Genomic DNA, 15,717 nt, shown 5'->3' on the forward strand with positions numbered 1-15,717 from the left:
AAAGGCCAAATACTTACAGATATCAAGCACCAACACAGCTGACTCAGGCAGGGCCCAGCAATAAGCAAAGATCTGGCAATCTGGGCATAGGGGCAGCGGAGCAGCGCTGCTTGGTAGAATGTCAGGGTACGGTCTGATGAAAGTTCGCCGTCATGCGCTGGATCGCGGAGAATGTTTCTATGAGCCCCAGGGCTTAACTTGCTTCCTGCTGATGTTCTTAGCAGCAGCGTCTCCCGATGGAAGGGGGGGAAGAGTATAGTCACAAAGCAAAGGTAGGACCCTGGTTACACTGTGTAATAGGTGAGGCCAGATTGGAGCGTTGATCCTGTCCCCGTAGGAGCAGAAGTGGAGCTTGGTGGAGATCCACGCCAGTTAGTGGAGCGGAGTGCTGGAGAGAACCAGAAGCACAGCGACGCCTGATACAGCTGGTCCAAAACGCCTATTATATGGCCTGTGTCCTCCCCCATAGCCACGGGGGCGCTCTCACCGGCCCAACACCGAGCAATGGTGAGTTAACCCAGGGGGAGGCAGCGTGCCCTTCTGGGGATAGCCGGGTGAGGCCGCGAAAATCCTTGCCAGACGGTGCCACCGTCAGTTGCCTCCCGCAGATTCCCTGTGTGGAGGTCACAGCTTCAGGGAAGGACGCAAGATTGCGGCCAAGAGCCGACCAGACTGCAGAAGTAGCCCCCGGATCAGCACCGCAGGATCTGGGTGGGCTAGCAGATGAGTCGGCACCCGCGCCGGCGGTCGGGACTCCAGGAGACCTACAGGTAGCCTTGCGGGCGGCGTCGGGAAAATAAGCCTCATTCTGGGCAGTACCTTATGTTTGTGGTTTTCAGACAGCCGTCTGTATCCCTTGGTGTAGGCAGAGGGTGCCTTTGCAGTCTCCAGAAGTTGTGCGCTCACCCAGTTGCAACGCGTGTCATGCGTTGATACGCAGCACTGCGTCTGCACTAAGCGCTCGTTTTAGGGTCCGGTGCGTTTCCCTGTGGGCCGACTGGGGGCCGGGTCTCCGGTGGTGGGGGGTGCAGGTGTGCAGCTGTCTGTAGTTGTTCAGTGCGGCTTCAGTTCATGGGAGGCAGTCGGGAAGCTGCGTGTTGTTGTGTGCAGGCTCTAGGACGTGGTGCCGGCTTCTCCTTCAGAGGCTCCTAACTCAGGCGTCCCACGTCCGTTTCTTGTAGGTTTTTCTCCTGGTTCGCTCCAAACACCTTCAGCCGTCTGATTCCGTCGAGTGCCAGCCTGGGGGGGTCCAAATGTGGAGGCTCAATCCACTTTCAACGGACCTCGAGACGGAGCTTACACGGAGGGCTTGCCATCCGTGCGCCCCCTGGCGCCCATGAATTAAATTCTATGTCAAGACTCGTAGGCTCAGATTATGCCCTCAACTTCTCTTTACTTCTCGAGAAGCAAAGTATAAACAAACAATTATGAAAATCAATGTAACATAAGAACTACAATTCTCAAAAACTGCAGTGAATTCGTAGTTTGTTTTTCATAAACTCACAAAAACCATCTGACCTTTCCAGTCCAATCACATGTCACTTTCCCCCTATAAACACTGCATAATCCACAGTCCTTCCTCTTTCTTTGCTGCTCGAGCAGCTGAGATAAGTACCTTGCTTTATATTTACAATTTCCATGTTGGTATATGAATAGAAGACTGAAATGTTTAACAGATAAGCACACGCGCTTAATAGTGTTTATTTGAACACACGGCGCATCCGAGGTTCACGGCGGAGCATATCCGCTTAGGATTGGAATGCGATAGGACTTTTTGTTCTGCCGTTATTTGGCCTCGTTAGGGGGCACTGTTACACGGAAGTTCGCCCCGGCGCAATAGGACTCTTGGGGTTCCGGTGCCATTGTGAACATCCGTACATAGATAGGAGCAGCCTCTCTTTTTTCCGGTGATCGAGCATTATAGTAGATATTAACATCTAAGGCATTACCGAGTAGCACGGCTCAATGCAAGCTACAACGGTGAGGAGAGCATACTGCAGCTCTCATAACTGACGGCAGACACCACCTTGTGGCCAAAGAGCAGCACCGCAGGCTTGATTAGCCATTGCTGCAGTTACAGTAATTGACAGGCTCAGTCCCAAGTTTTTTTTTTTTTAAATTTCTTTATTGGTTTTAACAATTAGTAACCATCTTATAGCATTATCAATGAAACATTCTTAATTAACATGTCTTAATTTCCCGCCCCAGCCTCCTCTCCCCCTCCTCCCCCAAGACCACTGTTTGCCCATCGGTCCTCGTTGTGCCAGCTTCAGAACTTGGGCTGTTCGCTTCTTCTGAGGTGGCGCCTGACTCGTTAGGATGTAGCAATGGCACCGTTAGCGCTATCCATCAGTACAGGTCTGCGCTGGTGTCCAGTCTCTGTTCCTGTATCGCGGTTTCTTTTTGCCGTTATGTATATTAGGTCTTTGAATTTATTCAGTGGTTTGTTTTTACTACTGTGTTTGTATCTGCCCAAGATACAAGCCGCTGGTGTATGCACTTCCAGTTCTATGCCCGCACCTGCCACTCTTGCCACAGTCTGTGCCCAAAAACCTCTTATCACTGGGCAGCCCCAGAACATGTGGGTCATACCCACCTTCAGTTTGTTGCATTTAGGGCACACCTGGGTTCCAGCACCCCTGAACTTTGATATGGCTTCTGGCGTGAGGTATGCTCTATTTGTGATGTAGAGCTGTATAAGTTGTAAGCAGGCGTTCCTGGAGATCTTCTTGTGATAGTGAGTTATTTTCCCCCATTCTTTGTCTTCAAATTCTAGGCCCAGTTCGTTTTCCCACTTCACCCTACACTTGAGTGCGTTTCTGGTCGTACCCTCCATTAGTGCTTCGTACAGGCGTGAGGCTTTGTGGCCCCCTTCGGCTGTGTCCAGCATTGTTTCGATGGTCTTGTGCTCCGTTATCTGGTTGGTGGTGTCAGGCCATCTGTTCTTCATTGTCTACATCACTGCCCGATGGAGCAAGAACTGTCCTGTGGGTAGTCCTGTGACTTCGCTGAGTTCTGTGAACGTTAGGATCTCCTGTTCCTGTGTCAGATCCCCCAGTGTGGCTACGCTGTAGGGCTCACAGTGGGTTTGCGTTTCTCTTTGGCTCCAGGGACTGTTTACCATGATTGCTGCTATGGGGATTTGTGGAGAGTACGGATCTACCATCCCCACTGTCCTGCAGGCACGCCTCCATAGCTGGGTCCCTAGTCTAAGTATGGGCTGTTATGTAGCACATTCGCCTGTACCCGTAGTAGATCTCTGAGCAGCAGTCGAGGCATGGCCGGTTGCAAGAGTAAGGTGTCTGTTGTGGGTTTGTCAGCCATCCATTTCACCACATGCCTCAATTGGCTCGCCAAGTAATATAGTTCGAAGTTGGGGACTTTCATGCCTCCTTTTTCGTAGGGTCTCTGTAGTGTCTCCAGTGCCACCCTGTGTCTGCCTCCCTGCCAAAGGAACCCTCTGCAGAGTTTGTTTATTTCTCTGACGAATGAAGGAGGAATGTTAAAAGGGACATTGGTAAAATTGTGTAGCAGGCGGGGGGAGTGCCCCCATCTTGAGGAGATTGGCCCTTCCGGCTACGGAAAGCGGCAGTTTGCTTCAGAAGCCCATCGATTTCACAAGGGCGTCCTTGGCTCTAACCGTATTGAGGATGTGTTTGGTACTGGGGTATGGTAACACCCAGGTATTTGAAGGAAGTTGTCTGCCATTGCAGGGCCAGTGAGGGGAGGGGTCCGGTCTCGTTGCTATGCAGAGCGGCTAGAGGGTAGAGGCAAGACTTGTCCCTGTTAATCTGGATCCCGGTGTACTTCTGGAATCCATCTAGGGTTTCTAGGATGTATGGTAGGAGGTGCTGTGGGTCGTGTAGGTATAATAGTGTGTCGTCGGCGTACATGGAGATTAGGTAGGTGACGCCATCGATCTCAATGCCCCCATCTCCGTATTCTTGCCTTAGGTAGGCCGCTACGGGTTCAGTGGCGATGATGTATAACATGGGGGACAGTGGACATCCCTGGCGGGTGCCCCTTTGGAGGGGCCATTTATTGGAATATGTTTTGTTCGTGCGTATCCTGGCGGTTGGATTAGTGTATACTAGTTGGGTCTATTTCAGAAACCAGGGTCCGACCCCATTTTCACCATGGTGGCATATAGCAATTTCCAGCGCACAGAATCGAAGGCCTTGGTAGCGTCGAGGGACGCCACTGCGTATTTCTGGGCCCTGTTTTCGGTGCTATATATAACATGGTGCAGCCTGCGCAAGTTCTCAGTGATGGACCGCCCCGGTACATAGCCCATTTGGTCTTGGTGGATCAGTAGGGGAACTACTCTACGCAGCCTATTCGCTAGTAGGGCTGTTAAGATCTTATTGTCCACATTTAACATAGAGAGGGGCCTATACAAGCCGCATTCCAGGCCATCTTTCCCAGGTTTCCCTCATGGTGTCAGGGAGGGTGCCGCTTTCGTAAGCCTCGTTGAACACTTGGGCCAGTAAAGGGGCCATGGTCTTCTCGTATGACTTGTAGAACTCATCCGGGAGGCCATCTGTGCCCGGGGATTTTCCGGACGGTAGGGATCTGATAGTTACTAATACTTTGTCAGGGGTGATGGGTTCGTCAAGGGCTTCCGCCATCTGTGTATCTAGTTTGGGTAGCTTAATGATGTCCAGGACATCATCTATTTCAGTATCAGTTGGGGACGTGGTGTTGGAGTAGAGGTTTTGGTAGAACTCGGAAAAAACTGCATTGCTTTCATTTTGGGGGTGTACGGTGGTGCCATCTGGTTTGCGTATATGACAGATGGGTGTCCGGGGGGTTTCTCTCTTATAGAGCCAGGCTAAGAGTTTTCCGGGTTTGTCCCCCAGGGCATGGGTTCTCTCGATGTATTTGGCGTGGTTAAGTTTCCCCAGGGTCTCCCAATGCGTTAGGCAGGTTTGTCTGAGCTCAGTTTCCCTTAGCAGATGTTCCGGGGTTATATCAGCCCTCCCCTCCAGTTCACCCAGCTCTCTTTCGGCGCGTTCTAATGAGGTTGTGATGGATCTCTGTGCGCCTCCCGCCACCGCGATCATTTCCCCCCTCATGACCACCTTATATGCCTCCCATGGCGTACTTATGTGCCTAACGCTATTTAGGTTCGTCTGCCAGTATTCCTCAGTGCTATCTCTTATGTGCTCCCGGAAGGATGTGTCGAGCAGGGCCTCAGCCCTGAGCCTCCAGGTAGGTAACAGGGGCTTGGATGGGAACACCTCCCAGGAAACTACCAGCGTAGAGTGGTCCAACAGTACTCTAGGCAGGTACTGTGCATCTCCGAACATGGCCTGTTGTTCCTCACTGACAAATATGTAGTCTAATCTGGTGTGGACAGCGTGCGGAGGGGAGTAAAAGGAGAAATCCCGTTGATCTGGGTGTTGTTCTCTCCACACATCTCGGAGTAAGAGCTGTTGTGATAGTGAGGCTAATATCTTGGCAGGGTTGGGATGGGCGGGTGTGTTTATTGTCAGACCTGTCCATTAGGGGGTCTAAGGTGCAATTGTGGTCTCCTCTCCATATCATGGTGCTTTCTCTGTGAGGTCTAAGTCGGAAGTATAGGGAGCGAAAATAAACGGTTGCATCATGGTTGGGTGCATAGGTACTGATTAAGCATATTTCTTTTCCTTCAATGGTGCCCTCGTTGTCGGTCTTGGTTCCTATTAGCTTGAGGGGAATGGTCGAGTCAATCCAGATCAGGACGCCTCTGGCATAGGAGGAGTAAGAGGACCCTACTATGGTTCCGCGCCAGGTCTTGGCTATTGCTTCCAGTTTATTCGCGTTTAGGTGGGTCTCTTGGAGCAAGGCTATCCCAACCTTGCATCTTTTTAGATATGCGTGGATGAGGCGCTGTTTAACAAAGCTGTTCATGCCTCTGACATTCCATGTCATGATCTTTATTTTTTCAGCCATGGGATATGGGTCTCCGGGTGTTCATGCTTAGTATCGCCTGAGGCGGAGCTTTAGGTAAACTGTGTATGGTACTTGGATGTGGTCTTGGTGTTTCCCCGTTTTGGCTCTGAACTTTAGTGCCAACTACCATTTCCCCTCCCCACGATAACTTAACTCCCCAAACATAAAACAGATCCAGCGAAGTCTCCCCCGTTGTGACTATCCCATTTCCGCTCCGTTTGACCGTGCATTGGTCTCCTGGTGCCCTGAGGGCGGGTAAATGTACCCTAAAAGGCTTCTGGGGGTAGAAGAGTGGTCGTATTTGGTGTCTCCCTGTGAGGAATCTTTCCAGCTGCGTCGTGCTTGGCCACTGTGTTGAGAAGCTAATGAAGGTCCGTGGGCCTGTGTGCTGTTTCTATGGAATGGGGCTCAGCGCGGCTTCCGTTTCCTATCGTCGATGTCTGGGATCTGCTCTCTGTCCATCCAGTCACTGACTTCTGCCGGGCTGTCAAACAGGTAGGCCTTGTTATTACATTTTACCTTTAGTCTGGAGGGATAAAGAAGCATGTAGCGTACTCCGGCTGTTTTCAGTCTGGCTTTGGAATGTATGAATTGTGCCCTCTTCATTTGAACCTGGAAGGTGTAATCTGGGTAGATGGCTATTTTCGTGGAGTCTCTCTGGATCTGGCCACCTGATCGCGAGAAAGCTAGGATGGTCTCCCAGTCCCTGTAGTTGAGTACTTACGCTATCATTGGTGTGGGCGGGGTGCCGGGAGGGGGTTTCTTAGTAAGAGATCGGTGGGCCCTTTCGATGGTGAAGCCTTGCAAGAGTTTTCCGGCACCTATTTCTTGTAGCAGGAGGTTCTCCACATAGGTCGTGGGGTCAGGTCCTTTAATACCTTCCGGCAGGCCCAGAAGTCGGATATTATTCCGGCGTGCCCTCCCTTCTGCCTCCTCAGCCCTCTCCTCCAGGTTCTTTACTCTTTGCTGCAGCACATCAACATCCTTTAATAGCTGAGTTTTTACCTCTGTGTTTCTCGGACCTGGACTTCCAGTGTATCAGTCCTGCAGGCCAGGGAGTGTACGTCTAGGCGCAGTAGGCCCAGGTCAATGGCCACTGCATCAATTTTGTTTTCCATTGCTGATTGGAACATTCTGATGGCCTCTAGGATCTGGGTGTTGCTGGTTCGACTACCGCTTCAAGGGGATCAGGTAGCGGCCCTGTGGTTGTCTCGTTTGTGCTCTCAGGCCCAGCAGGCCCTCCGGCCGTGAAAGTGTCTATGGTTGTTTGGCGTTGCTTAGACCTGGCGCCCTTCGAGGACATCTCGGCGCAGGTGCAGGGAATCTGTCGTCCCTGATGTGAGCTTGCTTTGGCTGGGGGGTGGCAGGGGTGCGAGCCGACACTGTCCGCCGCGCGCGCCGTTGTTGTTTGTTGTGGTCTCTTGGTGTAGTATCATGTGGACGTGATTCTTATATAGGCGACGGTAAAGTCTTGTACTGTGGGTCCGGGGGTGTGGACCTTGTGGGCTTTCAGCGTTTTTATTTTATCGCCCCTTCTCTTTTTTGCCTTGCACACCCAGCCTGTGGAGGAGAGGGAGGTGCTCTCCACTGGGTGGCCCGAGGTTGTGTTGGGGCTTCTCTGGGTGTTGGGGTTCGGGGGACAGGATGTGGGTCACCCTGCTCGCTAGCGTTCGCCGCGGGGCGTTTTCATTCAGTGGTGTGTGCGCCTCTTCGCGCCTTTATTTCTTGACAATCCACATTTTCAGTCCCGGAAAAAAGTGCTTGGCGCGGTGGGGGTGGAGGGTTCGGGAGGCACCCAGTCCCTGTGCTCCGGTATGGGGTTTTATTGCTGGGCCTCCCCATCCCCCGCGCTCACCTCTTAATCCGCTTCGTTGTGGGTGCCTCACTTCTTCCGGGCAGGCCCCGGCGGCGGCTTCCCAGGTGCTCGCGTACCACTGCGGGCTCCGTGCACCGCAGGCCGGGTACCGCGTCGCCGTCGCTCCGTTTCTCGTCTGCGTACGGGGATGTGTATGCTTCCAGCAGGCTAGGGTCTCGGGAGCGCCTCCGCCTCTCACAGTACGGAGCAGGGGCTTGCGCCGTCCCAGGCTCCCGTGTGTTTTGTTAGTCTCCGGTCCGGGCTGCAGGCGCTGGGCCGGAGCTGCCACGTAGCTTCAGCGCTCGGGTTGCTGTGCAGCTAGTGTGAGGGAGCCGCCATTTTGGGCGCAAGTTCGTGGTATGATCTCCCAGGGTAAACAGGTCCACGCCGGGCACTCTCATTCTTGGGAAGAAGTGTGGAGCTGTTAGGTGACGTCCGCAGCGGAAATGGTGAAGTACGGGCTTCAGTGGCTTCTGGATTTTATTATAAAGCAGCTTATGTTGGTCGCATCGGTGGAGCACACTCGAGTCGCGTCCTGTTCACATGGCGGTTAGCCACACCCCCCTCCCCCGGCTCAGTCCCAAGTTAAACTAAGATCAGACCCCTCATTATCTGCGTGAATAAGGAGGTAATACCTTTTAAAGGGTGTATATATATATGTATATATTAATTGTATTAATTGTTAATTCTCTCATTAAGATGGGCTCAGTCCCAAAAAAACTATAATATATATAAGAGACCTGCCTAGCTACAAACAAAAGTATAAGCAGATTGACGGGAGCAACCCAAGGAAACTGCGCATTATTTGCACGGCACGGCTACAGAATGAGTGGTTTTCCTGTAGACTCTGAGGGATCTCATGTTAGCGGTCTGCGCATGAGTCAGGCTGTACAGAGGATGGATTGTGCCGGTAGACCCCATAGAGAAGAAAGGGGCATAATGCAGGACCTGGCTGTCTTGTCTCAGAGTATCACAGAGCTGAACATAGTGCGCAGGGACAGAGGGGGAAGAAAGAAAAAGATCATAGCTCCCAGACATACCCCCCCACCCCCGGGTTCACCGCACAGGTCCAGAGTAGACAAGAGAAAGGCGAGGTCTCGTGAGAGACATAACTTCAGTTCAGACGAATCATCTGATGAATACTGCAGAAGCAGTTCTAAATCTGACGAATATAGTACGTCTGAAAATCAGACCTCCTCATAAAAGACAGACGGGAGCCCAGGAACAAAAAAGGCAAGAGGGAAGACGATGAGTCCCATAAGGACGAATTTGACCCAGATGAACTGGTGCACCCGAGGTCTAATGAGTGGGAACCCCCCAAAAGAATTACAGAATACATAAGGAAGAGACTGAGAACACCCCTGAGCAAACAGGCTAGAAACAAATTAAGAGCTGAATGCCCCAGGCCTAGAGTGCCGGACGGGGTGGCTGATACACCAGAAATCGACGAGAGAATAATTACGTTCCTGGGGAAGATACGGCAGGGACGTGAAGAAAGCAATTGACAGGTCCTGGAGATCTTGTCAGGAGAAGCTTTTAGACATGCTGGGCTCTATCACTAGGATATGGCAACTCGCTGAAGAAGCCAAGACAAAGAAAGAAACCATTGATCCGGAGATCGTGGCTGGATGGGCACAAAGAACCCTATGCCTGATGGGTAATGCTAACACAGCATTGGCAACGGAAAGAAGGAGATCCATACTAATGAAGTTGGACTCCAGACTGGGAGTACTGGCTTCTTCTGAGCAAGCAGCAGCAGCAAAAGGAAAACTGTTTGGGGATCTATTCATAAAAGACATGGCAAAATTTGCCAACATGTATGCATCCATAGACAAGGCACAATTATCTCTCAAGAAATTCTTCGGAAGGATGTTTTTTGACAGGGCTGGAAGAGGAAGGGGCCGCTCGTCCAGCCATTATCAATATAGTATGTCCTACAATGACAGATCCCACTGGAAGCAAGAGGTCTGGAGGCCGAACCCTTTCTTCCCTTCCAGAGGAAGAAGCAGGGTTAGAGGCTGGAGAGGCAGCGGTAGACATCAACACCAGAATAACACAGGTGAGAGAAATAAAAGCGCTTGCTAAAGGGAGAAACGCACATTCCTCCAGTAGGAGGAAGAGTGAAGTTGCATTTAGGAAAATGGGAGGAGATATCCTCAGATGCATGGGTGATGGAGACGGTTCGAGGTTGTCAGTTAGAATTTTGGCAGGAACTGTCACAAGTAACCGTACCGAAGCAGATAAGGTTCAGCAACCAAGACAAGGATCTGTTAGAGAAGTAGAGTTACTCAAAATAGAAAAGCCCATCGGCACAGCCTCAGAAGGACAGGGAGGTTTCATAATCAACCTGTTTTTAGTAAAAGGCAAAACACAAGGTAAGACCAGTAATAAATCTCAAGGGTCTGAATCTAATATACAGACACTTCAAAATGGAATTGATTCATCTGTTAACGGAAATCCTACAGAGAGGGGATTGGTTAGCAAGGATAGACCTCAGGGAGGCCTATCTAACGATTCCGATTCAACAGAATCAGAGGAAACTGCTACAATTCCTCTGGAAAGGAGAGTAATGGGAGTTCAAGTGTCTTCCGTTTGATCTAGCACCAGCACCATGGTGCTTCACCAAACTATTGAAACCAGTGGTAAGTCACCTCAGGGAACAAGGAATCAGAATGATTATTTACCTGGACGACATGTGTCTGATGTGCCTGGACAGAGAGATTCTTGTAGAACAAATTCGGAAAACAACAGATTTACTGCAACAGCTGGGGTTTCTAATAAACTGGGAAAAGTCAGAATTAGAACCAGCACAGGAGATGGAATTTCTAGGTTTCATCTTAGAGACAGCTCAGGGTTCTCTCAGACTACCCTTGGGGAAGGTGAATTCCATAATGAAGGAAATAAAGAGTATGACGACAAGACAGGCGATTTCTTTGAGGGAGATAGCGAGGCTGGTAGGTCATCTGTCATCGTCGATACAGGCAATCTTTACAGGACCTCTGAACTACAGAGCGTTACAGAGGTTGAAGATAGATCATCACAGGAAAGGTCTATCTTTCGAACAGAAAGTGCCCATATCTCAAGAAGCGAGAACGGAGCTGGAATGGTGGTATTTCCACATGGAGGCATGGAACGGCAGTGCAATATTTGGCTCATCCCCGAACCTGGTAATAGAATTGGACGCCAGTCGATGGGGATGGGGAGCCAGATGTGGCGACCAATCGACTGGGGGGAGATGGTCGAGCGAGGAATTGGGACTACACATCAATTGCCTTGAACTTCTGGCGAGATCCTTCGCAGTCCGTTGTTGGACACAGGAAGGAACGAGATGTGCCATTTTATTGAAGATGGACAACGTTTCGGCAGTCAGATACATAAATCGACTGGGCGGGACGAGATCCACGATGCAGACAGAGATAGCCAAGGAGTTTTGGCAACTATGTCTCCAAAGGGGAGTCAGCATAAAGGCAGAACTCGACCAGGTGGCAGACTGGAATTCGAGATACATGAGGGACTCCAGCGAATGGCAGCTGGACAACTCGGTATTCCAGGAGATCATGCATTGGAGAGGTCCGTGTTCGACGGATTTGTTCACTTCGAGGTTGAACAGGAAGATCTCCAGATTTTTCAACTGGCGAACGGATCCAGAAGCGACAGCGGCAGATGCATTTCTCCAGGTATGGGGACCAACAAAGGAATACGCTTTCCCTCTGTTCGCCATGATAGCACGCACTATGGTGCAGGTCAGTAGACAGGAAGTGACAGTAATTTTAGTGACACCCGATTGGAGGGGTCAAGCATGGTTCCCAGACCTGTTGGAGATGTACGATTTTCCAATTCTACTGCCACACAGAAGGGACATAGTCTTAGGTCCAACAGGAGAAACTCACCCATTGGTACAATCAGGGAACCTGAACCTGATAGCATGGGCGATTTCAGGAAGGCCTGGGTCAAGCCAGGTCTTTCGGGGAAGGCTGAAGAATTTATCAGAGTCATGGACCCCGGCAACCGGGAAGGCCTACAGAGTGGCATGGCGAAGATGGAATAATTGGTGTATGGAGAGAGAAGTTAATCCCATACGAACTGATGTAATTCACATAGTGAATTTTCTGGCGGATCAAGCAGCTCAGGCTAAAGCATACAGAACCATTAACAATTACAGATCTGCAATATCTGCAGGACATGAGTACATTGAAGGAAAACCAGTGCGTGCAGATTATTGAAAGGTGTCAAGTGCATGAGACCACCTGCTCCTACGTATTCGCGTCTTTGGGACGGGAGTGTAGTCTTGAGGATGTTTGAGGCCTGGCCGGACAATGAGAAGCTTTCTAGGAAAGCTCTGTGGGCTAAATTAGCTACTTTGTTATGTTTAATTTCTTACAAAAGAGTGTCGGATGTGAAGATGCTAGAAACGAACAGGAAATCTTTCTCGCCTACAGCTGTTATATTTTACATTGAGAAAAGGACGATAACAGGTACTAAGAATGTATAATACACGGCATTACCGGAAAGGCCCAGGTTATGTCCTGTTAGATGTCTGAAAGCTTATGAGACTAAGGCAAATATGGGGAGACCTATAGGGGAATATCAGCTGCTAATGGCTACCAGGAAGCCTTTTAAAGCAGTAGCTTCAGCCACTGTAGCTAGATGGGCGAGATAATGCATGGCAGAGGCAGGCACTGACATAGGACAATTTGGGGCACATTCGACGAGAGGTGCTATGATGTAGTCAGCCTTTATGTCAGGGGCCTGCCTGGAAGATATTTTGAAGGCGGCAGACTGGTCTAATGAGGAAACGTTTAAAACATTTTATTTTATACCAGTGGATCAGATCAGCGTCGTTGGTGATAAGTAAGCTTTAAACGAGCATAATCTGAGCCTCTGAGTCTTGACATAGAATACAGATTTTCCACACATTCGTTACAAAAAGTCATGATTCTATTAAAGACTCGGAGGCGAAAGATTATTCCACCCAATTCAATCGCTATAATGGATGAATGGCAGTATAAATATTGCTGAAGAGTATTATATATTTTTTAAATGATAATGTAATGTTTGTTATTATGCGATTGCCTACTCGTTCAGGAGGAGATATGTCATGTAATATACATTTTTTGACAGGAGCAGAGCAGAAGACGACGACGTCATGAAGAGGGATCAAAGTAAAGATTAAAGAAGTTGTCTACCGGTTGGGGCGTAAGTTATTGAGTTGTTCGATCAGCGGCAGAAAGAGGAAGAACTGTGGTTTATGCAGTGTTTATAGGGGGAAAGTGAAATGTGATTGGACTGGAAAGGTCACATGGTTTTTGTGAGCTTATGAAAAATGAACTACAAATTCACTGCAGTTTTTGGGAATTGTAGTTCTTATGTTACATTGATTTTCATAATTGTTTGTTTATACTTTGCTGCTCGAGAAGTAATACTCTTTCGCCTCCGAGTCTTTAATAGAATCATGATTTTCTGTAAAAAATGTGTTCAAAGTCTGTATTACTCTCACTGAGAAGGCTAGTTCCCATTAAAGAAAGGGCCCTTTTTTGCTTCCCTAGTGGTCAGGTCCTGCATAATAATGGGTTTTAGATTACCCTCACTGACGCTAGTTCCCATTAGAGAAATGGCCCTTTTTGCCCCTAGTGGACACGTCCTGCATAATAATGGGTTTTAAATTACTCTCACTGAGAAGGCTAGTTCCCATTAGAGAAAGGGCTCTTTTTGCTCCCCTAGTGGTCAGGTCCTGCATAATAATGGGTTTTAGATTACTCTCACTGAGAACGCTAGTTCCCATTAGAGAATTGTCCCTGTTTGCCCCTAGTGGATAAGTCCTGCATAATAACGGGTTTTAGATTATTCTCACTGAGAAGGCTAATTCCCATTAGAGAAAGGGCTCTTTTTGCTCCCCTAGTGGTCAGGCCCTGCATAATAATGGGTTTTAGATCACTCTCGCTGATAGCACTAGTTCCCATTAGAGAAATGTCCCTTTTTGCCACTAGTGGTCAAGTCCTGCATAATAATGGGTTTTAGATTATTCTCAATGAGAAGGCTAGTTCCCATTAGACGAGAGGACTTTTCTGCTTCTCCAGGTTGAGGGCTGTGTCTCTAATGGGAAATAGATGCTTCAATGTGACTAGGCTAGTTCCCATTAGACGAGAGGACTTTTCTGCTTCTCCAGGTTGAGGGCTGTGTCTCTAATGGGAAATAGATGCTTAATTGTGAGTAGGCTAGTTCCCATTTCATGAGAGCACCTTTCTGCTTCTCCAAGTTGGAGGGCCGTTTCTCTAATGGGAAACAGATGCTTCCATGTGAGTAGGCTAGTTTCCATTAGACGAGAGGACCTTTCTGCTTCTCCAAGTTGGAGGGCCGTTTCTCTAATGGGAAACAGATGCTTCCATGCGAGGAGGCTAGTTTCCATTAGTTGAGAGGACTTTTCTGCTTCTCCAGGTTGGAGGGCCGTTTCTCTAATGGGAAATGGATGCTTCTTTGTGAATAGGCTAATTCCCATAAAACAAGAGTACCTTTCTGCTTCTCCAGGTTGGAGGTCTGTTTCTCTAATGGGAAACGGATGCTTCCTTGTGAGTAGGCTAGTTCCCATTAGACAAAAGGACATTTCTGCCTCTCCAGTTTGGAGGGCCGTTTCTCTAATGGGAAATAGAAGCTTCAATGTGAATAGGCTATTCCCATTGGACGAGTGGACCTCTTGCTCTCCTGTTGATCATCAACTTGTCCCGAATGTACTCTTTCCGATAATGCTCAAAACAACACTTTATAGCCAACCCTCTCAGTGCTGTAACAAACTCCTCAATGGTCTCACAATATTTCTGTTGTCTGATGGCAAATTGATAACAAGCCAAAATGTTATTCCCCTTCACCTCGAAATGCTTGTCCATCTTGGCAATGCATATATCAAACAGAGTTGGTTGCCCATCTCGATGTATTCAGGTAGTTTTAAGAAATTGTTATCCAGCCCAACCTCGACAATGAAACAGTGCCTCTTTCTTTGTACTCGAATAATGAGGACCATATACTGCCAACATATACTTCTAGGATCTTTCTTTCCATTTAATAACCTCGGGAATAACCCACTGCCTGGTGTGTTTGCCATAATCTGTGTACTCATTTCTGTTGCTTCCCCATTTTCCTGTCCTTGGTATTTGTCACCTTGTTCACAGTAAAAAAGAAAAATGTGTGTAATCTCCCTTTTAAGGTCCAATGAAAAACCACCTCCCAGAGTAACAGCCAATTGTGCTACGGCATGCTCCCTTCTTTATGTGTGCAAGTGTTTCTTTCGGTGACTACACTGCATGTGGGAAGGGAACAGCATGGTGCGCAGTGCCCGCAGTGGAGGATTCAGCTCGTTACATAGCTGAGCAACAGACACGTCAACTCCTTATGTCTCAAATTGCCAGGTAAGAATTGGCAATACCGGACGATGCGTCCTTGGATCACGTGTTGTTAGGTGCATGCACAGCTATGCTGTAAGGGGGCTTGCTGTGTCCTCATAGGCTCGCACACAGCCCAGATACTGCCCAATACAGGCCTGCAGAGTCCCAATGAGCCACCATTCGACTACACAACTGACCTTGTACCTGCCCAGCCCGGGCAACTACAATCAATGGCAAGTGCAGGCTCTGTGTCATTGCCGCAACTCATCACCAGTTAAGGAAGCGAACCAGGACACAGTCAGTATGTGCGACTTCTTTATTTCCTTTTAGTTCATCTTTATGAACCCAGATAAAATCATGGTGTGCAGCAATACTGCCCTTCTCCCGCAACCACTCCCATGGCCCCACCCTTCGTTGACACTACCCCTTCCCTCCAAAAGGGTCAAAAACCTTGTCTGCACTATGGACTCAGGCCTTGCCCTCTCTCGTCAGATCAATAATGTATCAAAATCCTGTCACTACCACCTCAAACGCATTTTCCCTTGCCTCATC

At 49.1% G+C, this 15,717-nt stretch overlaps 1 protein-coding gene across 2 annotated transcripts in view; it reads left to right on the forward strand.

Annotated features, from left to right (window-relative positions):
* Positions 1 to 374: 374 nt before the first annotated feature.
* Positions 375 to 15,717, forward strand: part of WFS1 (wolframin ER transmembrane glycoprotein) — a 330,060-nt gene continuing 314,717 nt past the window's right edge. Inside the window, exon 1 of one of the 2 annotated variants that reach the window (XM_069631983.1) lies at positions 375 to 507. In XM_069631983.1, coding sequence (XP_069488084.1) covers positions 505 to 507 — 3 coding nt within the window. In that variant the 5' untranslated portion in view covers positions 375 to 504. Of the gene's footprint in view, positions 508 to 625; positions 771 to 15,717 lie in introns of those variants that run through there. The other variant, XM_069631985.1, reaches the window with a different exon arrangement.

The sequence above is a fragment of the Ambystoma mexicanum genome, chromosome 6q (genome assembly GCF_040938575.1).
Source record: "Ambystoma mexicanum isolate Mex_15411 chromosome 6q, UKY_AmexF1_1, whole genome shotgun sequence".
Classification (NCBI taxonomy): domain Eukaryota; kingdom Metazoa; phylum Chordata; class Amphibia; order Caudata; family Ambystomatidae; genus Ambystoma; species Ambystoma mexicanum.